This window comes from Schistocerca nitens, chromosome 6, assembly GCF_023898315.1.
Source record: "Schistocerca nitens isolate TAMUIC-IGC-003100 chromosome 6, iqSchNite1.1, whole genome shotgun sequence".
Lineage (NCBI taxonomy): Eukaryota > Metazoa > Arthropoda > Insecta > Orthoptera > Acrididae > Schistocerca > Schistocerca nitens.
The window spans coordinates 297,682,161-297,704,467 of record NC_064619.1 but is presented as its reverse complement, the minus strand read 5'-3'; the positions used below and the strand labels follow the sequence as shown (position 1 = coordinate 297,704,467).

General features: G+C 42.4%; 1 protein-coding gene across 1 annotated transcript in view; it reads right to left on the bottom strand.

Annotated features, from left to right (window-relative positions):
* LOC126263333 (urocanate hydratase-like) overlaps positions 1-22,062 on the bottom strand; it is a 380,705-nt gene extending 358,643 nt beyond the window's left edge. The window contains exons 1-2 of the mRNA XM_049960422.1: positions 21,916-22,062; positions 11,195-11,325 (exon numbers count right to left, since the gene is read on the bottom strand). Coding sequence (XP_049816379.1) covers positions 11,195-11,325; positions 21,916-22,062 — 278 coding nt within the window. The remainder of the gene's footprint in view (positions 1-11,194; positions 11,326-21,915) is intronic.
* Between the last annotated feature and the right edge of the window lie 245 nt (positions 22,063-22,307).

The window sequence follows — 22,307 nt, the reverse complement described above, 5'->3', positions numbered from 1 at the left end:
TACAGTCATAACAATGTTAACTTACAGATGCTGTATGGTCGATATGGGTACAGTAAAATATCTCTTTGCTATTGTATGAAATTAATCTAAAATGGAATAAATAAAATTATATAGAAATAAGATTACAAACATTATATGTAGTACAGAATTACTGTGTGTTACTAATTAGTTGTTACAATAGTAGGAGATAAATTCAATATATGACATAATATGCAATGCACATGTTTTCATTATGCAATTTTTTTTTTCAATGACATATAAGCAGTTTTTTGGGGCCTGTATACTGAATGTTTTTGATGGAATATTAGGCTTAAGTTATTTTAAAAAAAGTGAAAGCTTCTTCAAAGTTATTTAGGAAGGGGGTGTTAACTGACTCTGTCTGTTCATTCAAAATGAGATCAGGGAACCTGTTTTTATGTGTATGAATCTCAATCTCCTCTAGGAGATTTAATGTGAAACCTTTGTCTTTGAGGTGTAATATCTGCAGATTGTTTTCTATATTCTCAACTGTATGATTGTTTTCTGCAAGATGGGTGGCAAATGCAGATTTGCTTAGGTTTTTCAGACGTAGGGCATCAAGGTGTTCCTTGAATCTTGTTTCAAAAGCTCTACCTGTTTGGCCAATGTAGAATTTAGGACAGTTGTTACACTTGAGTTTATAAATTCCAGATCTTTTATGGGGTATGCTATTGTGTGGGAGTGAGTGTATGACTCTTTGTTGGAGTTTGTTATTGGTAGAGAAACTGATTTTGACATTCTTTTTCTTGAATAAGTTGGAAATTTTATATGAAAGTGGGCCTATATATGGTAGGGCTACATATTTTACTGATTTTTTAAGACAAATAATCAGTAAAATATGTAGCCCTACCATATATAGGCCCACTTTCATATAAAATTTCCAACTTATTCAAGAAAAAGAATGTCAAAATCAGTTTCTCTACCAATAACAAACTCCAACAAAGAGTCATACACTCACTCCCACACAATAGCATACCCCATAAAAGATCTGGAATTTATAAACTCAAGTGTAACAACTGTCCTAAATTCTACATTGGCCAAACAGGTAGAGCTTTTGAAACAAGATTCAAGGAACACCTTGATGCCCTACGTCTGAAAAACCTAAGCAAATCTGCATTTGCCACCCATCTTGCAGAAAACAATCATACAGTTGAGAATATAGAAAACAATCTGCAGATATTACACCTCAAAGACAAAGGTTTCACATTAAATCTCCTAGAGGAGATTGAGATTCATACACATAAAAACAGGTTCCCTGATCTCATTTTGAATGAACAGACAGAGTCAGTTAACACCCCCTTCCTAAATAACTTTGAAGAAGCTTTCACTTTTTTTAAAATAACTTAAGCCTAATATTCCATCAAAAACATTCAGTATACAGGCCCCAAAAAACTGCTTATATGTCATTGAAAAAAAAAATTGCATAATGAAAACATGTGCATTGCATATTATGTCATATATTGAATTTATCTCCTACTATTGTAACAACTAATTAGTAACACACAGTAATTCTGTACTACATATAATGTTTGTAATCTTATTTCTATATAATTTTATTTATTCCATTTTAGATTAATTTCATACAATAGCAAAGAGATATTTTACTGTACCCATATCGACCATACAGCATCTGTAAGTTAACATTGTTATGACTGTAAGCTCTTTGCAAACGTTGTTTCTTGGTTGTAATGTGAAGCTGGGCCACGTTTTGTAAACGTTATTCGTGTGTGCTGCGTGTGAAATTAAAATGATGAGGTTAAAAGTGACGCCCATTGACTGGAATAGCACTCACATAGTGCATATTGAAAAGTGTATGAAGCTTGCGTTCGAAAACATAAACGCACGAATATTTCGTCAGGCAGAACTACACAGCTCGTAAGTACACTAACCTGCAAGTTTACTAATGTTTATAAAAACCATCTCATGAGCAATTAGATCTTGTAAAAGAAGTAAATCTTTCGTAAAAATACCATTAACGATATGACAACAAAAATTTTTCTTTTCTTTCCCAGTGCAGCAAACGAATAACACAAACAAAACTAGGTCCAACTAAGAATGCGTGTAATCTGCCATCTGAAGATGGATTTGTAAAAGAAAATCCAAAACCGGTCATGGTCTGAAGATAATAAAACTTTTTAAACCATACATGTGGCTGGTAGCTGTTTTTTATATAAATTATAAACCATAAGTCGTAAGGTCAGTATTGCCTCACGTGTTCCAGTATTTCTACGGAATCCAAACTGATCTTCCCCGAGGTCGGCTTCTACTAGTTTTTCCATTCGTCTGTAAAGAATTCGTGTTAGTAATTTGCAGCTGTGGCTTATTAAACCGATTGTTCGGTAATTCTCACATCTGTCAACACCTGCTTTCTTTGGGTTTGGAATTATTATATTCTTCTTGAAGTCTGAGGGTATTTCGCCTGTTTCACACATCTTGCTCACCAGATGGTAGAGTTTTGTCAGGACTGGCTCTCCCAAGGCCGCCAGTAGTTCCAATGGAATGTTGTCTACTCCGGGGGCCTTGTTTCGACTCAGGTCTTTCAGTGCTCTGTCAAACTCTTCACGCAGTATCGTATCTCCCATTTCATCTTCATCTACATCCTCTTCCATTTCCATAATATTGTCCTCAAGTACATCGCCCTTGTATAGACCCTCTATATACTCCTTCCACCTTTCTGCTTTCCCTTCTTTGCTTAGAACTGGGTTTCCATCTGAGCTCTTAATGTTCATACAAGTGGTTCTCTTATCTCCAAAGGTCTCTTTAATTTTGCTGTAGGCAGTATCTATCTTACCCCTAGTGAGATAAGCCTCTACATCCTTACATTTGTCCTCTAGCCATCCCTGCTTAGCCATTTTGCACTTTCTGTCGATCTCATTTTGGAGACGTTTGTATTCCTTTTTGCCTGCTTCATTTACTGCATTTTTATATTTTCTCCTTTCATCAATTAAATTCAATATTTCTTCTGTTACCCAAGGATTTCTATTAGCCCTCGTCTTTTTACCTACTTGATCCTCAGCTGCCTTCACTACTTCATCCCTCAGAGCTACCCATTCTTCTTCTACTGTATTTCTTTCCCCCATTCCTGTCAATTGTTCCCTTATGCTCTCCCTGAGACTCTGTACAACCTCTGGTTCTTTCAGTTTATCCAGGCCCCATCTCCTTAAATTCCCACCTTTTTGCAGTTTCTTCTGTTTCAATCTGCAGGTCATAACCAATAGATTGTGGGCAGAGTCCACATCTGCCCCTGGAAATGTCTTACAATTTAAAACCTGGTTCCTAAATCTCTGTCTTACCATTATATAATCTATCTGATACCTTTTAGTATCGCCAGGGTTCTTCCATGTACACAACCTTCTATCATGATTCTTAAACCAAATGTTAGCTATGATTAAGTTGTGCTCTGTGCAAAATTCTACCAGGTGGCTTCCTCTTTCATTTCTTAGCCCCAATCCATATTCACCTACTATGTTTCTTTCTCTCCCTTTTCCTACACTCGAATTCCAGTCACCCATGACTATTAAATTTTCGTTTCCCTTCACTATCTGAATAATTTCTTTTATTTCATCATACATTTCTTCAATTTCTTCGTCATCTGCAGAGCTAGTTGGCATATAAACTTGTACTACTGTAGTAGGTGTGGGCTTCGTGGGTACAGGAAGGTAATACGGAACGCCGTGCTGGATTCCAACGGCCTCGTATCACTAGCAGTCGAGACGACAAGCATCTTATTCGCATGGCAGTAACGGATATTGCAGCTACGTCTCGATTCCTGAGTCAACAGATGGGGACGTTTGCAAGACAACAACCATCTGCACGAACAGTTCGAACACGTTTGCAGCAGCATGGACTATCAGCTCGGAGATCATGGCTGCGGTTACCCTTGACGGCGCATCACAGACAGGAGCGCCTGCGATAGTGTACTCAACGACGAACCTGGGTGCACGAATGGCAAAATGTCATTTTTTCAGATGAATCCAGGTTCTGTTTACAGCATCATGATGGTCGCACCCGTGTTTGGCGACATCGCGGTGAACGCACATTGGAGGCGTGCATTCGTCATCGCCATACTGGCGTATCACCCGGCGTGATGGTATGGGGTGCCGTTGGTTACACATCTCGGTCACCTCTTGTTCGCATTGACGGCACTTTGGACAGTGGACGTTACATTTCAGATGTGTTACGACGCGTGGCTCTACCCTTGATTTGATCCGTGCGAAACCCTACATTTCAGCATATTAAGCACGACCGCATGTTGCATGTCCTGTACGGGCCTTTCTGGATACAGAAAACGTTCGACTGCTGCCCTGGCCAGCACATTCTCCTGATCTCTCACCAACTGAAAATGTCTGGTCAATGGTGGCTGAGCAACTGGCTCGTCACAATACGCCAGTCACTACTCTTGATGAACTGTGGTGTAGTATTGAAGCTGCAGGGCAGCTGTACCTGTACACACCATCCAAGCTCTGTTTGACGCAATGCCGTTATTACGGCCAGAGGTGTTTGTTCTGGGTACTGATTTCTCAGTATCTATGCATCCAAACTGCGTGAAAATGTAATCACATATCAGTTCCAGTATAATATATTTGTCCAATGAATCCCCGTTTAGCCGGCCGGTGTGGCCGAGCGTTTCTAGGCGCTTCAGTCTGGAACCGTTCGACCGCAACGGTCGCAGGTTCGAATCCTGCCTCGGGCATGGATGTGTGTGATGTCCTTAGGTTAGTTAGGTTTAAGTAGTTCTAAGTTCTAGGGGACTGATGACCTCAGATGTTAAGTCCCATAGTGCTCAGAGCCATTTGAACCATTTTGAATCCACGTTTATCATCTGCATTTCTTCTTGGTGTAGCAATTTTAATGGCCAGTAGTGTATAAAAGTCGGAGGCTTGCATACTCTCTATCGCGGGTCAGATGGCGTTATTTCGAAGATCATCGTTCAGCCCACAATGTTCAATGTGGTATTCCGCATCAGACGACACTAGCATTTTTCATGATAACCCAAATACTTCGTCAGTACCGTTTGCTGTGGGCACGGGATCACTGGACCTTGGTGCTTATATCGATGACTAGGTGTCGCCTGGCCGGATGAATCATTTTTATTTAAACAGGTCGATGGTCATATTCGGAAACGCCGTCATCCGTGCGCCTCCGCACGGACACAATCCGGTTCGACAACAATATGCTGGAGCTCACATAACTTTGGACTTCCATAAGAGCTGAAGGCGCCATGAGAGCTGTAGACGGCCTGAACGCTATAGCGGGTCACCTGCATCCCTTCTTGGCTGATGTCTTCCCCGACGGCGATGATGTCTTCCAGCAAGGTAACTGTCCGGGTCACAAGGCCAGAATTGTGCTGTATTCGTTTGAGTAGTATGATAATGAACTCAGGCTGATGTGTTGGCCGCCAGATTCGCCTGATCTGAATCCGATGGAGAACATCTCGGACGTAACTGGAGCCAATCAGCGCCTACAAACCACCAGTTCGTAATTTATGGGAACTGCGTGATCTGGGCATTAGAGACCTGGGGCCACATATCTCCAGAAACGATCCAAGGACTTGTCAAATCCATACCACGTGGAATCGCTGCTATATTTCCTTCCAAAAAAAAATGGTTCAAATGGCTCTGAGCGCTATGGGACTCAACATCTGAGGTCATGAGTCCCCTAGACTTAGAACTACTTAAACCTAAGGACATCACACACACAGCCATGCCCGAGGCGAGATTCGAACGTGGGACCTTAGCAGCAGCGTGGTTCCGGACTGGAGCGCCTAGAACCGCTCGACCACCGCGGCCGGATTGCCTTCCAAAAGACCAAGACGATACTATATTAGCTCATCGGGATATACTGCAAAGACAAAATTCTTACCAGAAACATGTAAGGAACCCTCTCTGAGTACGTGGCTGAACCTTGCGGCATTTCTATTATATGACGATACGTTACTGCAGAATATTCGAGGAAAAAGAGTATAGGAAAGAAATACCTCGATGGTGTTATACTGTGACGGCCACAATTACCTAACTTGTCAGTGGGAGCAGAGACATAAGCAAAGGGTTTTGGGGGAATTTGGTGAAATACACTGCGCAGACTGTTAGATGCTCGTGAGAAAAAGTTATGAAGAGATTACTGGCAGCCGGCAGTGATTGTACAGAATATACACTCTAAGACAAAGGAAAACAACGCACCATGAATAAATTTTCCGAATGGGGCGGACGGTAGATGTGATGTATCCCGTAAAGACAAACAAATGATTATAATTTCAGAAAACTTCGATGATTCATTCAAGAGAAAGATATTCACAAATTGATCAAGTCAACAAAGCGTTGATGCACCTCTGGCACCTATACAAGCAGCTAGTCGGCTTAGCATTGATTCATAGACTTGTAGGATTTCCTCCTGAGGGATATCATTCCAAATTCTGTCCAACTGGCGAGTTAGGTCGTCAAAATCCCGTGATGATTAGAGAGCCCAATTGGATAGAGATTCGGCGGGCGTACTGGTCAAGGTAGGATTTGGCAGGCATGAAGACATGTAGCGGACATTCTCACAGTGTGCGGACGGGCATTTTCTTGCAAAATGCAAATCCAGGATGGCTTGCCACGAAGAGCAACAAAACGGGGTGTAGGATGTCGTCTACATTTCGCTGTGCTTATGGTGCCGGGTATGACAACCAAAGTTGTCCTGCTATGAAAAAAGAAAAAAAAAATGGCATACGAGACCATCACTCCTGACTGTTGGGACGTATGGCGGGCGACGTTGAGTTTGGTATCCCTACGCCGAACCTGGCATCTCCAGACACGTATTCGGCCTGAAATATCATTGACTGGAGTAGAATTTTGTTCACTGATGAGTCCCTCTTCGAACTGAGCCCCGATGACCTGCAGAGACGTTGCTGGAGACGCCCCAGACTGCGGTGGGATACCAACCTGTCTGTCGGCCGCCAAACTGCCTGACAACCAGGAGTGATGCTCTAGGGTGCCATTTCTTTTCGTAGCAGGACCCCTTTGGATGTCATTTGAGGCACTCTTACAGCACAGCAGTACGTCGACGATATTCTGCGCTACGTTTTGTTACCCTTCATGGCAAGCCATGCTGGTCTTACATTTCAGCAAGATAATGCCCGCCCACACAAGGCGAGAGTTTCTAATGCTTGTCTTCGCGCTTGCCAAACCTTAACTTGTCCAGCAAGGTAGCCTGGTCTCATCCCAACTGAGAATGTCCGGAGGTTATTGGCTGAGCCTTACAAGTACCTCGGGATTTTAGCAATCTAATGCGATTTTGGACAGAAATTGGAACGATATCCCTCAGAGGACATTCTACAACCTTGTCAAGCAGTTTCAAGCCGAGTATCTGCTTGTAACAAGGGCTAGATGTGCAACAATACGTTATTGACCTATTCAGTTTCTGAAACTCTTTCTCTTGAATAAATCATCCATTTTTACTGAAACTGTAATCATTTGTCTGTACATGTTAACCCTTTCAGTCACAGCGTCCTCATATAAGGACATACTAAATAAGTGTTTAGTATTTTAAAATTCGTTAAATTTTACCATTTGTGATTGTTGTCCTCATATTGTCACACGCAGAGAGTTAATTTGAGAACAGTGTCGATCTGTGGTACCACAAAACAAAATTGAATGTGCACAGTCATATGGACGCTTCCCAGTAGCCTTTGTACCTCCCATCACCCGGTTAATATATTCTGAGTTAGGTAAAAACAATTATTTGTGCGTAGGAAGGTGCATTCTTGAAGGTGTGTCTTTCAGAAAGAAAGGTAAGTGACATATTTATTGCTTTATACTTGTCTCGAAATGAGGACATTGTGATAGAAAGGTCGTAATATCATATAAATTTAGGACATTATTTCGCTGTCTTTCCAGTCATCTTACGGTGATTTCACAATGCCCCGAGTCCAAGATAGAAGAAGGCCACTTACAGAAGAAGAAGTTATACAGCTCGATAATTCATCTGAAATTGACGATCCATCTGAAGATCCTAGCGATAATTTTGAACAAGAGGACAATGATGTGGTAATGTTAGACGTTTTATATCATACGGTATATTGTAAGCTGAGTAGCCTAGACGCAAAGCCCGCTAAATGCATGATTAGTGACACTGAGAAAATCACGAAACACTCGTCCCATCCAAACGACAATGCATTGGCAGCGAGAATGTTATTGTTGCGTACGAATTTTGTTACAGCGCAGCTAAACTAAAGCTGAATAAGAAAAATATCCATTCTAATCGTAGCAGCCTGAAAGGTACCTTTGAATGTTCAGATTGGTAAGTCTGATGTCTGTTCACGTGCTTTGCATCCGGACATGGCAGGGCGATAGCCACGCCTATTGGACATTTTGCGGACTTTGCATCCGAAGACAACATGCAGTTAGCTGCTTCTGAAACTGAACACGATTTTAGACGGATTATAGCCGATTTTGCAACATGGAACATATTCCATCATGAAGGCGCTGAGGCCGTGTGCCCACCTCAAAATCGACGTGAAATGAATTTAGCGGCTTTTTCATCTGGGCTACTCAGATGTACGTTTTTTACGAGATTTTCTTTTTGTAATAGCTTTTATCATTTTAGTTTCTGGAGATCCGCTTATTATCGGCGCGCAAAAGAATGATAACAATGAACAAGACCATCCTGAAATAGATATTGTGCCTGAAATTGATGTGAAGGACGTTGCTGATCTAGAATGGCATCATAATTTTGGACAATGAACACCTACAATGATATCGGTACAAATATCACTCTGAGCAACTGGATAAATTTGAGTCTCTTGTTCTTGTGCAGAAATGTGTGGAATGCATCAATATTTATTCACTTTACAGAGGTATAGGTAATTTTGCTGCTACGACAGAAAAGGAAATGATTTCACTTATAGGAATTCACATTCTGATGGGAAATTTGAAATACCCCAAGATAACATGTTACTGGGAGCCACAGCTACGTATTTCCCAAATGGCAGACACTGCCAGTTAACCGGTACCTAAAATTGAGATAGAACTTCCACTGTATTGACATAACAAGTGATCCTTCTAAAAATGTTCGATTTTGGTAATTTAGACCAATATACAATTCCATAAGAGAACGGTTGCTGAATTTACCAACAGAAGAACATCTTAGTGTTGATGAGCAAATGGTGCCTTTCAAGGGATCACTGACTGTAAAACAGTATGTGAAAGGCAAACCGAAACCTTGGGGAATAAAAATATTTGCGCTCTGTGAACAAGTGGTCAAATGTTTGATTTTATAATATATCAAGGCTCGACGACAGAACTTATCCAGCAGTGTTAAAATTTTTTGGTTTTGGTGCATCAGTAGTGGTGGAATTAGCAGAAAGAATCAATGAAACAAATGTGCTTCTCATTTTCGATGGTTATTTCTCAAATTGTAGTCTCCTGCAGTACTTGAGAAATAAGAATATTTACACAATACGTACAGCGAGCCAAAATCGCTTCAAGAACCCACCATTTTCAAGTGACAAAGATATGAAGAAACGTTGTAGAGGCTCTGTTGAGGAACTGATAAGTGAAGATGGAGAAGTTATAGAAACAAAATGGTATGAGAATAAGCCAGTGGTAATGGCGTAGAATTTTGTGGGAACTGGAAACAAAGATGTGTGTAAAAGAGGGGATAAAACCACAAAGAAATATGCTGAAATCGACCGGCCAGAAGTTATTCAAGTTTACAATCAACGTATGGGAGGGGTCGAGAAGATTGATTTTCTGATCACAGTTTATCGCACATCCATCAGATCGCGAAAGTAGACACTTCGGATGTTGGCTCATGCAAGTGATATTGCATGTGTAAAGGCATGGATTGAATACAAGGAAAACGCATCAGAATTAAGTGTTCCTAAAAATAAGACCTTTTATTTGCTTCACTTTACGGCAAGTGTGGCTAAAGTACTGACAAAAATAGATAAGCCAGCTTCCAGAAAAAAGAGGGCGTCCCCATAGTGAGAGTCCAGTGCCTTCTCCAAGTACTACAAAACGAGCCATTGCGGAAGTTCGTCCAGAAGTGATGTTCGTTTGGACAACGTTGGGCATCTTCCAGTGGTCAGTGACAAACAACCATCTGACAGGTGTAAGAAACCGGGTTGCAAAGGCAAAACCAAATTTTATTGTGTAAAATATAACATTCACTTATATCTGGACAGAAAAAAAATTGTTTCTTTATCATTCTTCGCAAGTACAAAACCAGTTCTGCAAGGTTCGCAGAAGAGCTTCTGTAAAGTTTGGAAGGTAGGAGACGAGATACTGACAGTAGTAAAGCTGTGAGTACCGGGCGTGAGTCGTGCTTCGGTAGCTCAGATGGTAGAGCACTTACCCGCGAAAGGCAAAGATCCCGAGTTCGAGTCTCGGTCGGGCACACAGTTTTAATCTGCCAGGAAGTTTCATATCAGCGCACACTCCGCTAAAGAGTGAAAATCTCATTCTGGAAACATCCCCCAGGCTGTGGCTAAGCCATGTCTCCACTATATCCTTTCTTTCGGGAGTGCTAGTTCTGCAAGGTTCGCAGAAGAGCTTCTGTAAAGTGTGGAAGGTAGGAGACGAGATACTGGCAGAAGTAAAGCTGTGGGTACCGGGCGTGAGTCGTGCTTCGGTAGCTCAGATGGTAGAGCACTTGCCCGCGAAAGGCAAAGGTCCCGAGTTCGAGTCTCGGTCGGGCACACAGTTTTAATCTTCCAGGAAGTTTCATATCAGCGCACACTCCGCTGCAGAGTGAAAATCTCATTCAGGATACAAAACCATAGTTTATGTGTATAATCAATAAGAAAGCATTGTGCAATTATGTATTTTGGTGAAATAAAATCAAATAGAATATTTTGACTTTTCGACCTACACTGCACCCATTTTAACACAATGGCCTCATTTGGGGACGTGTTGTAACCCCCCCCCCCACCCCTTGGGGGCACCTTGGGATATTTTATACATCTGAAAAATCATAATTTAATTCGAAGAACTGGATAGCAAAGCCATGTTTTTTTTTCAGGAAAAAAATAATTCATAACCGAAAGGGTTAATCATATCTATTGATTTCCTTCCCATTCGGTTAATCCCTTCGTGGTGTGTCCTGTTTTTTGCCTCGGAATATGCTATTGATTACACGTCTTAGTAATAGTAATTACACCATTAACTGGAGTGAACCGAGTCTGGATTAGCTTACTTACCTGACAGGGAACTTGGGCATTAGGCGGTACATGTAGATGTGTCCGTACTCGTCCAGCTCCTGGGCGAACTCTGGGGCCAGCCTGGAGTGGTACTCCAGCGGGAAGTAGCGCAGCGCGTTCTTCACCGCCAGCTGCAACAGACGGCCATGCGATTTCTCTCAGAGCATTTTTTGTTTCAATGGGACTGGAAGCATAGTCAACATGGGATTGCAAACGTAAGATGTCAGCCTCGTTATCACTACAGTCTACTGTCGTGTGTAAATGGTATCGTAAAAGCACGCAGTAGCTTTTCCTCGTGTCACTCAGTGTTAATAAACTATAGTTACAGCAGCTGTACTAGCTTCACCTACACAGTAACTACATATTTGCACCCAGTGCTAGAAGGAATGGCACAGAATTATTTGGCAATTGGATGAACACAGTGATAACTCCACAATAACTAAGAAGAAGAAGATGATGAGGAAGAAGGGAAGAAAGGAAGAAAAAGAAGGAAAAAAGGAGGCTGCGAAAATAGTCGGTTGAAACTAACATGTTCGAAAGTGTCGAGTTTTCGCTCACATCATGGAACAAACCCCAGATACATCACAACACAAAACTCATGCTTAAAAGTGTTAATTGTCGTTGTAATGTTACTATGCACAATTTTTGTAAAGTTATTAATATTAAATTTCAGTGAAAAAGGATGTCGGCCTCTGTGGCCGATCGGTTCTAGGCGCTTCAGTCCGGAACCGCGCTGCTGCTGCGGTCGCGGGTTCGAATCCTGCGTCGGGGCTGGATGTGTATGATGTTCTTAGGTTAGTTAGGTTTAAGTAGTTCTAAGTCTAGGGGACCGATGACCTCAGATGTTAAGTCCCCTAGTGCTCAGAGCCTTTTGAACCTTTTTTTAGAAAAAGGCTCATAAGAATCTACGCTATAGACAATTTAAATAAATTTTATGGAATCTGTCCATTACTAATGTAAATTTCCAGCTGTTAAAAGTGTCGGGTCCTTAATTTCCAGGGCTTGTTTTCGAATTTAATTCTTTGGCTATTAAATGTCTCTCAGAAAGTTACATTTTCTTTTTTTTTTTTGTTTTTTGTGGGCCATCGTTAGATGCGACCGCCCATAATTTCACCTCTCGTGGCAGTCTCTTCATTTCATAGGTTACACTCAATGTTGTCAATAATTTGCTCGATATATTTGAATCTGTGTCTTCCCCCACAGCTTGTTGCGTGTCTATGACTCTCACCTGAACCGCAGAAGTTCTTGACACATGTTCTATCACCCTGTTCCTTCTTTTGAATATTTTTCTACTCACTCCTTCTAGCCCATTATGAGGAGAAACTCTTTATGACTTATCAGTCCACCTAATTTTCAACATCCATCTATAACATCAAATCAAATACGCTTGGATTATGTTTCTTTTTCCAGATTTCGACGGCCCCTATTTCTTTGCCATACAATGTTGATCTCGAAACGTACGCTATCTGATCTAGAGTATCTGGATACCCACTAGTGGACGTTAATACGAGGTGTGTCCACCTGTCCCCTTTATCACGGCTTGAACTTCGCTGGGGACAGTTTTTGAGGTGGCTGAATGTCTGTTGAGGTATTGCAGCATATTCGTCCTCAAGAGCCGAAACCAGAGAAAGTAGTGATGTTAGATGCTATCGTTGAAGTGAAATGTACATTCTAAATAACCCCAAGAGTTCTGTTGGGACTCTGGGCAAGGCAGTTCATTTCAGGACGTTATTGTCCCAAACCATTGCTTCATAGACGATGCTTTATGACAGGGCGCACTGTACTACTGATACACTCGTTGTTGTCTCCGAACTTTTCCTCCACTGTGCGCAGTTCATTATGCCGTAAAATGTGTTCATATACTTTCGCATTTACCATTTCATAAGCACAACAAGAAGACCAAAGTGTAACCACGAAAAACACTCCCACACCGGAACACCATCTCCGTACTTAACTGTTGGCTCTGCACATGATGCTATGTAACGTTCTCCAACATTCACTTAACCCAAACCATTTTATCGGATAAGGGTAGGTTGTAGAGTAATTCATCACTACAAATGACTAGTTTCCTGTCATACACTATGCAGTGATGCCTCAGTTTACATCACTTCAAGCATCACTTAGCAATGACTGTATAAACGTGCGGCTTTTGAGCAGCTGCTCGGCCACAGAAGCCAATTATTTTAACTCCCCAGGCAAATTCATTGTGCTTGTTGGACTGCTGGTGACACTGATTTCATTCGATGTCTACAACAACACTCCGTAAATCTTGACGGTCTCTTTCAGTCACTAAAGGACGTCACCCTGGTCTTCATTTACCGGTAGTTTTCCTTTGTTTTTCCGCTACACAGTCGCAACAACAATAGTCAACTTCAACAGCTTTAAAGGGGTGAAATGTCCCTTAATGAGCTGTCACTCAGGTGACATACAATGATAAGTCGACGTTCGAAGTCTCTGAGGTCTCCTTAATAAACTATTCTGTTGTCAATGCTTCCCTACTGTCAACACATAACTCTCCATCTCCTTTTATACTGGAGGGTCCACCTCGTGTGACATCCAGCGATTATTAACGCATTACATAGGGATATCCGGATACTGATGATCAGATAGTGTGCAGTCTAAAAAAACAATCTTCCTCGAATTAAGACCAATGAGTGATGTTTGAAGGCTTTATTTGACAAAGACCGTCCTTTTCCCTTGCGTTAGTCTGGTTTTGTGTCCTCCTTGCTTCGTCCGTCGTGTGTTATTTCGCCTTCAAGGTAGCATAAGACCTTCACTTGACCTGTTTCAAGGTCACTAAATTTGATGATCATATCAGATAGTATTAACAGAGTTACAAAAATGCTAAATTTATTGCAGTTTTTATTAATTCCTGTTATTAGTAAATTCGAAGCGTATCAGTCAAGTGTTGAACTCATACTTTTCATATCTGACTGCTGTTACGACAGTTTATCAAAGTGCGTACGATGATTGTACCGACTAACAGATATCTGTGTTGACATCATGGGGGATTTCAATTACTGCAAATATCGAGGTGCTAACATGTATCGCAATTCATTTTTCATTCTGTATATTTAATTGCATATCCTTTATTTAAAGAGTTGCATGATTCTGAGAAGTATTGTCTGTGCCAAAGCAGGCAGCAAGGGACGCCACTCGCGTACTATGGCAGTGCCTGGTGAGAAATGGTGACTTATAAAGGGTGGAACGCTTGGACCGCTCAGATTAGGGGACAATGACCTAACTGATGGAAACAAGTAAACGTTACTGGACACACTGTACTGTCTGCTATGGTGGTAGCTGATGTGTGTGGAACTAAAATTCGGTAGAATTGCGACCCCGCTCCCCCCCCCTCCCCCCCCCCAATACAGTGCATTTGGGAATTCCATACAAAAAGCTCAATATGGGGGACAACCTCGTGCGTTCGGACAAATGCTAAATAAGTAAGTAATGAGGCAGTACCTCTGGTCAAAACACGCCGATCGGCCTTCCGAGAAAACTGAAGGATGCATGGCTGGTCGAAAGATAGTCATCTTGCTGCTTATGTAGGAAAGCTGTTCAGCAGTTACTGTTAGCATTTTTTTCTTCTCATGCTTGAGAGGGTATAGGGCACCATCTAGGCACCACCTCATGTAGACAGCAAATTTATTTATCTTCCAGCATGGGAAGGCAGCTTTTTGGGTGACTTGAAATGACAGCAGCTAGGTGGAAGTTTGGAACTCCAGTTCTCAAAATTTGTCATCCTACACTACTGGCCATTAAAATTGTTACACCACGAAGATGACGTGCTACATACGTGAAAATTAACCGACAGGAAGAAGATGCTGTGATACGAAAATGATTAGCTTTTCAGAGCATTCACATAGGGTTGGCGCCGATGCCGACACCTACAACGTGCTGACATGAGGAAAGTTTCCAACCGATTTCTCATACGCAAACAGCAGTTGGCCGGCGTTGCCTGGTAAAACGTTGTTGTGATGCCTCGTGTAAGGAGGAGAAATGCGTACCATCACGTTTCCGACTTTGATAAAGGTCGGATTGTAGTCTATCGCGATTGCGGTTTATCGTGTCGCGACATAGCAGCTCGCGTTGGTCGAGATCCAGCGACTGTTAGCAGAATATGCAATCGGTGGATTCAGGAGAGTAATACGGAACGCCGTGCTGGATCCCTACGGCCTCGTATCACTAGCAGTCGAGATGACAGGCATCTTATCCGCATGGCTGTAACGGATCGTGCAGCCACCTCTCGATCCCTGAGCCAACAGATGGGGACGTTTGCAAGACAACAACCATCGGCACCAACCGTTCGACGACGTTTGCAGCAGCATGGACTATCAGCTCGGAGACAATGGCTGCTGTTACCGATGACGCTGCATCACAGACAGGAGCGCCTGCGATGGTGTACTCAACGACGAACCTTGGTGCACGAATGGCAAAACGTCGTTTTTTCGGTTGAATCCAGGTTCTGTTTACAGCATCATGATGGTCGCATCCGTGTTTGGCGACATCGCGGTGAACGCTCATTGGAAACGTGTATTCGTTATCGCCATACTGGCGTATCACCCGGCGTGATGTTATGGGGTGCTATTGGTTACACGTTTCGGTCAACTCTTGTTCGCATTGACGGCACTTTGAACAGTGCTCGTTACATTTCAGATTTGTTACGACCCGTGGCACTACCCTTCATTCGATCCCTGCGAAACCCTACATTTCAGCTGCATATTGTACGACCGCATGTTGCAGGTCCTGTACGGGCCTTTCTGGATACAGAAAATGTTCGACTGCTGCCCTGGCCAGCACGTTCTCCAGATCTCTCACCAATTGAAAACGTCTGGTCAATGGTGGCCGAGCAACTAGCTCGTCACAATATGCCAGTCACTACAGTCACTACTATTGATGAACTGTGGTATCGTGTTGAAGCTGCATGGGTAGCTATGCCTGTACACGCCATCCATGCTCTCTTTGACTCAATGCCCAGGCGTATCAAGACAATTATTACGGCCAGTGGTGGTTGTTATGGGTACTGGTTTCTCAGGATCTGTGTACCCAAATTGCGTGAAAATGTAATCACATGTCAGTTCTAGTATAATATATTTGTCCAATGAATACCCGTTTATCATCTGCATTTCTTCTTGGTGTAGCAATTTTAATGGCCAGTAGTGTATAAATTAAAAAAAAAGATCTACTAGATGGGTTGTTAAACTACAACTTACAAAAATCTTATTCCTTAGACATTGGCGGAAAATTTGTGCAGAGCAGAGAGGAAATGTAAAATATTTGGGGATCCTGGGTGGAGATGTGGAAGAAGACAGACTGGCTCGGGAGACATGGACGAAAACAGACTTCGCTGGCAGACTCTGCGGGAGCCGCTGCCTGCTTTCTCAAGAGTCAACTCATCAGACCATCACTGACGAATCGTTGCCACCAGCAGCTGGCAGAGCATGCAGGTCTTGTCACCTTGAATCGTTGATACTAATGAGAACAACTGGCGTCATGAGACAGTTATTATTAGGTGTTTTCGATTCGCTTCTGTTAAAAATGGTTCGACAATGCGATTCAGTGTCTTGTCTCATAGTTGAGGGCTCATCCATGACGGAAATAGTTTAAGCATTTGTATGTGGAGTCTACACTTTGTTTCCTCGTAGGATCGTAGCAATCATTGCACACCCAGCCGTGATTATGAATTTCTAGAGAATGACCTCACATCCTCTCTATCTGATGCCAGCTTGTCAAGGCAACCTGATACAAGGAACCTCTTGAGTGCGAAGTCGCAGGTTCAGTCTTTAGTAACGTTCTTTTGAAAGTGTTGTGTTAACAATACGACAGGAAAAATATCAACTGCTAATGATTCAGTATATACATCAGAAGGGCGACAGAAAAGAAGTGTCCGGGAGGTGCAGAGATGAACCTTATATGGGATATATGTATTACACCTCACAAAATTGACATAGACGACATTCAGAAAATGTTCAAAACAAAGCATAAACTTACACCACGAACATCGAATGAAATGAAATGAAATGTCGTGTGGCTAGGGCCTCCCGTCGGGTAGACCGTTCGCCTGGTGCAGGTCTTTCGATTTGACGCCACTTCGGCGACCTGCGCGTCGATGGGGATGTAATGATGATGATTAGGACAACACAACACCCATTCCCTGAGCGGAGAAAATCTCCGACCCAGCCGGGAATCGAACCCGGGCCCTTAGGATTGACAGTCTGTCACGCTGACCACTCAGCTACCGGGGGCGGACCATCGAATGAAAAATGTTACAACGAATGGGACAATGATCGTTTCAGATCGCAAGGAGAGAGACACTTTCGGCTACATCAGCACAAGCTGTAACAGCTACCGATGCAGTAAAGGTCACCAGTGTGGGCTGGGCTTGAACGGCTAAGATAGGTCAAAGCATCAGGCTGAGTTCGTTGAAATTCGGTCTCCCAATCCACCAGCAAATAACAATACAGGTAGTGTGTCACTGCGACGTAAGACAACTGACAGGAGAACGGAAATAGAGGAACCTGTGTATAAAATTTTCACTGTGTTGATACGAGGAATTGAATTGGAAGCAGTTCTGGACAACGGTAGTCAGATTCCGTCACCTTGGATGTAGCATTTTGAGATGTACTGAGAACAATAGCTCGCCAATGCTAGGTTTAAAGAAGACCAAGGTTAAAGAGATAATTGTCAGCAAAAGTATCGACGTGAGCCAGCAGATGCAGATGGAATCCACCTGTCAGGTACATAAGTTGGGATGGAATTTCTTGGTGTATCAAAGATGGTTTGCATAAATTTTCTGAAAAATCAGGCGGTTCTGGTTCTCGTACGTGGTGAGATAGTATTGCTGAAAGACACATCCATTTTGAAGAACAAATAATCGATGAGCAGATCCTGGAAAACTGTTTAAAATGGTGCTTAGAGTTTAACGGGACTAATGCAAGGCTAAAGAGCCCTCATGTGAGTCAGCAGGAGTATTGTCCAAGTGTTTCTCCAGCGGTCATACTTTGCTCATTTTGACAAGAATCTTTTGGGGTACTCAATGACAATCCATCAATGTGGTTTGACTCTTAACGTGGATAACTCCCTGAAAGCGGGACTGCGTAATTGTCCACCTACATTATGGAAATGTAATCATAATAAACCTGAAGATGCGTCTATACTGACGTGAAAACGGTAGTTGCGAAAAAAGCACCATCATAAAGCTACCGTCATCATTCTTGACTTTTGAACTGTTATAATTTTTATGATAATTTAAATGGTCATTCAGTGTTGCGTGTTGTTATCGTTATTCACGACATCCAACAAATCAATACTTGCACAATGGAGACTAACGCGTTACTGATTTGCTCAATTTGTGAAGCTGTTTCTCTTTAATAAATCATCCAATTTTTCTGAAATTATAGTAATTTGTTTGTCTGTACTTTTACAGCACACCTACCCGTTTCCATCACATTCGTATAACTCCTTTTTTTGTCTTAGAGTGTATTTCTGTTTTTTCACCATTCTGTCGCATCTCTTAGCTTTACTTTCCCACTCTTCTCTGCTCTAGTTAACTTCTTCTTTAGATTTGATTACTTGTGTGCTGCCAACGTACGTTTCTGTTGTTGCTGTGGTATTCAGTCCGAAACTGACTTGATGCAGCTCTCCACGCTAATCTTCCATGTACAAGCTTCATCTCTGCGTAACTGCTACAATCTATATCCAATTGAACCTGCTTACACTAGACAGGCTTCTGTCTCCCTCAACAATTTTTACGCTCGTCACTTCACTCAGTTACCAAGTTGATTGTTTCGAGATGTCTCAGTAGTGTCCTATCAGCTGATTCCTGCTCTTGGTGAAGTTGTGCCATAAATCTCTTTTCTTCCAATTCCGATCCAGTACCTCGTTATTAGCAATCAGAGCTGCTCAGGTAGCATACAGCGCTGTACTGTAGCGAGCGTCTATTCTTTCCTTTCTAAGATGTTAATGTCAAGGTTTTACTTCTGTGCGAGGTTAGCATACAGATAAATACCTGCTGAGAACAGTTCATAACACTTTAATTAACGTTTGACGTTAACAAATTTATCTTTTTTGACCGTTGTTACTCTGTGTTTTACGTAAGCCTACTCTCTGCTTCCACGACAGTTATTTTGCTGCCCAAGTGGCATAACTCATCTGCAATTCCTTTACCATCACCTGGTTTAAATCGGTTACATTCCTTTGGCATTGTCTTACTTTTGTTGATATTTTATGTTATCGTTTCCCTTCTCCCATTCGAGAAGAACGTTACATTATAAGAAATAAAAAAAAAATGTTAACAAAACTCTCCTTTACTGAAGTTGCATGTTTTGTTTCCGTAACTACTGTTATTACTGCTATTACGTACAGCACACGTGCTGTGTACGTAGATACCAATTCTCTATCAATTCTCTAAAGTTATTTGATCAGATGTAGGAGAGCGCCCGGTTGTTTTAATATTTCCAGTTGAAAAAAGCGCACAAATAAACAAAAATAAACTGAGTTAAGGCAAACGAGGATAAATTCTGTACCTCAGGAAAAAGAAGTCAACAATAACATGGACATAAGAAAAAAACTACAAAAGAAACAGTATTACAGAAATAACAGAAAGAAGCCTTTTTAGAACATGATACTACTCGTACATTTGGAAGGTTTCAGTGCAGAACAAAATAAGAACTTGGACAGATGAAATGAAAGGAAACCCTAGTAGAAGAAGCAAAGACACTCGGAAAAGGGAAACAACAAGAAAACTGAACAAATGAAGTTGTTACACGACGCCAGTTGATCAATATAAAGATTTAAAAAAACGTGATGGAAGTACCTAGATTCAAGAGATTTATAATACTATATCAAGCGATACTAGACAGAGTTACATGTAGAGGGAAGATTATTCTATTCATCTACGCCTGTAAATTGTCTGTAGTACTTTGATCACAAGTAAAAGATGTTGAAAAATTCGAAAGGAAAATCTAAATCAACCAGTAAACCTCCGATTCTTTAAAGAATCGAACTCCCAAGTATAAAACAGCTTCAGATGTCTCGTTACTTTACAAATGAGTTGATGTACGTTCGAAGCATGTAAGCGAGAATAATTTTGGGAAAAGTTTGAAAATGTGCTTAAAGTTCTTTGGAAGTCGCTAAGCGTTTTCATTACGAAACGCTGGGTGAATATAGTTTGGGTAATTTACGGTCCCTCTCAGGCAAAAGCTAGTTTTTGACGCATCTCGATGTTTATGACGTCATATCTCCTGTACTACATGTTGTACAATTTTGCAGTTACAGTCACTTAGTCTGCAGTGTGTGCTGCGAATACATTAAGTAGTACAGAGGTAATAAAGTAGAACGTCACTTGTGATATTGCCGGCCGAAGTGGCCGTGCGGTTAAAAGGCGCTGCAGTCTGGAACCGCAAGACTGCTACGGTCGCAGGTTCGAATCCTGCCTCGGGCATGGATGTTTGTGATGTCCTTAGGTTAGTTAGGTTTAACTAGTTCTAAGTTCTAGGGGACTAATAACCTCAGCAGTTGAGTCCCATAGTGCTCAGAGCCATTTTTTGAACTTGTGATATTGAAATTTTACTGCGCGACATTTTAAGTGAAAACTAGTTGTTGACGCATCTAAATGTATATGACGCCATATCTTCTGAACTATGTGTCATACCACAATGTAATTTGACAGGCACATTCAACGGTATATGTGGATACTGTCTGAAAATTACGTTGCGAATAGAGGTGGCAATAAAGCCTGACGCTCTATTTTATTGTTATAAAATAGAACGTCACGCTTGCTGCTGAAGTTCGACTACGTGAACAGCGAGTTTTTCCTTTAACGAATTTGTGAGGGTGTCAGCGAGGAGAAGTTTCGTAAAGGTTTGAAATTGTGTGTAAAGTTTGTCGGAAATCGCTAAGTGCGCTCATTCTCAAGTACTGAGTGAATGAACCGGCCGGGGTGGCAGAGCGGTTCTAGGCACTACAGTTAAGTTCAAAAATGGTTCAAATGGCCCTGAGCACTATGGGACTTAACTTCTGAGGTCATCAGTCCCCTAGAACTTAGAATTACTTAAACCTAACTAACCTAAGGACATCATACACATCCATGCCCGAGGCAGGATTCGAACCTGCGACCGTAGCGGTCGTGCTGTTCCAGACTGTAGCGCCTAGAACCGCTCGGTCACTCCCGCCGGCCCAGAAGTTAAGTCCCATAGTGCTCAGAGCCATTTGAACTGAGTGAATGAAGTTGGGGAATTTGTGCGCCTTCAGTTATGCTGCCTCTAGACAAAACACATAGTCTCAAAAAATGGTTCAAATGGCTCTGACCACTATGGGACTTAACATCTGAGGTCATCAGTCCCCTAGAACTTATAACTACTTAAACCTAACTAACCTAAAGACATCACACATATCCATGCCCGAGGCAGGATTCGAACCTGCGACCGTAGCAGTCGCGCGGTTCCGGACTGAAGCGCCTAGTACCGCTCGACCACCGCGGCCGACTCACATAGTCTCCAACGGTAATACTTGTTTAAAAGTGGTAAGCTTTTAACAGAATGAGTAGCTTAAGGGAGCATTTTAAATTCGGTCAACAATCACGCAAATTATGGGAAACGAAATTTTTGCTGCCTCTGTAATCCGCTATATAAACGACGTGCAACTGGCACCCTGTTCTGTGATAGCGGTTTAGTAGCAGATGCCCAGACGGGACAAGCCGGACGTGCGAGCGTCATACTCACCCTCTTCTGGTCGGTGGTGAGGCGGTGCGTGCGCACGGGGGCGTGCGGCACGGCGGGGTCCCTGCCGAGCGGGGGTGGCGGGGGCGGCAGCGGGATGCCGGCGGCCAGCACGCGCAGGTCGGTCTCGCACTCGCTTTCCGGATCCATGGCCGGCGTCGCACTGCCACCAGGCGCAGCGGGATCCACGCAGCAGACACAGCCGCCACTGGAACCTGTTCCCCGGCGACCTCCGCAGATAAATCCTCTTGTTTACAGCCGGCACCCCGCTCTCCGGTAAACACAGCCTCGTGGCGCGGCCTTGGCGAAACTTCTAGGTGTTTACAGCTGTCAAACGAAACCTGGAGAAAGACTACGAATACTTATTTTATTACTGATCGCTGCTAAGAAACTGA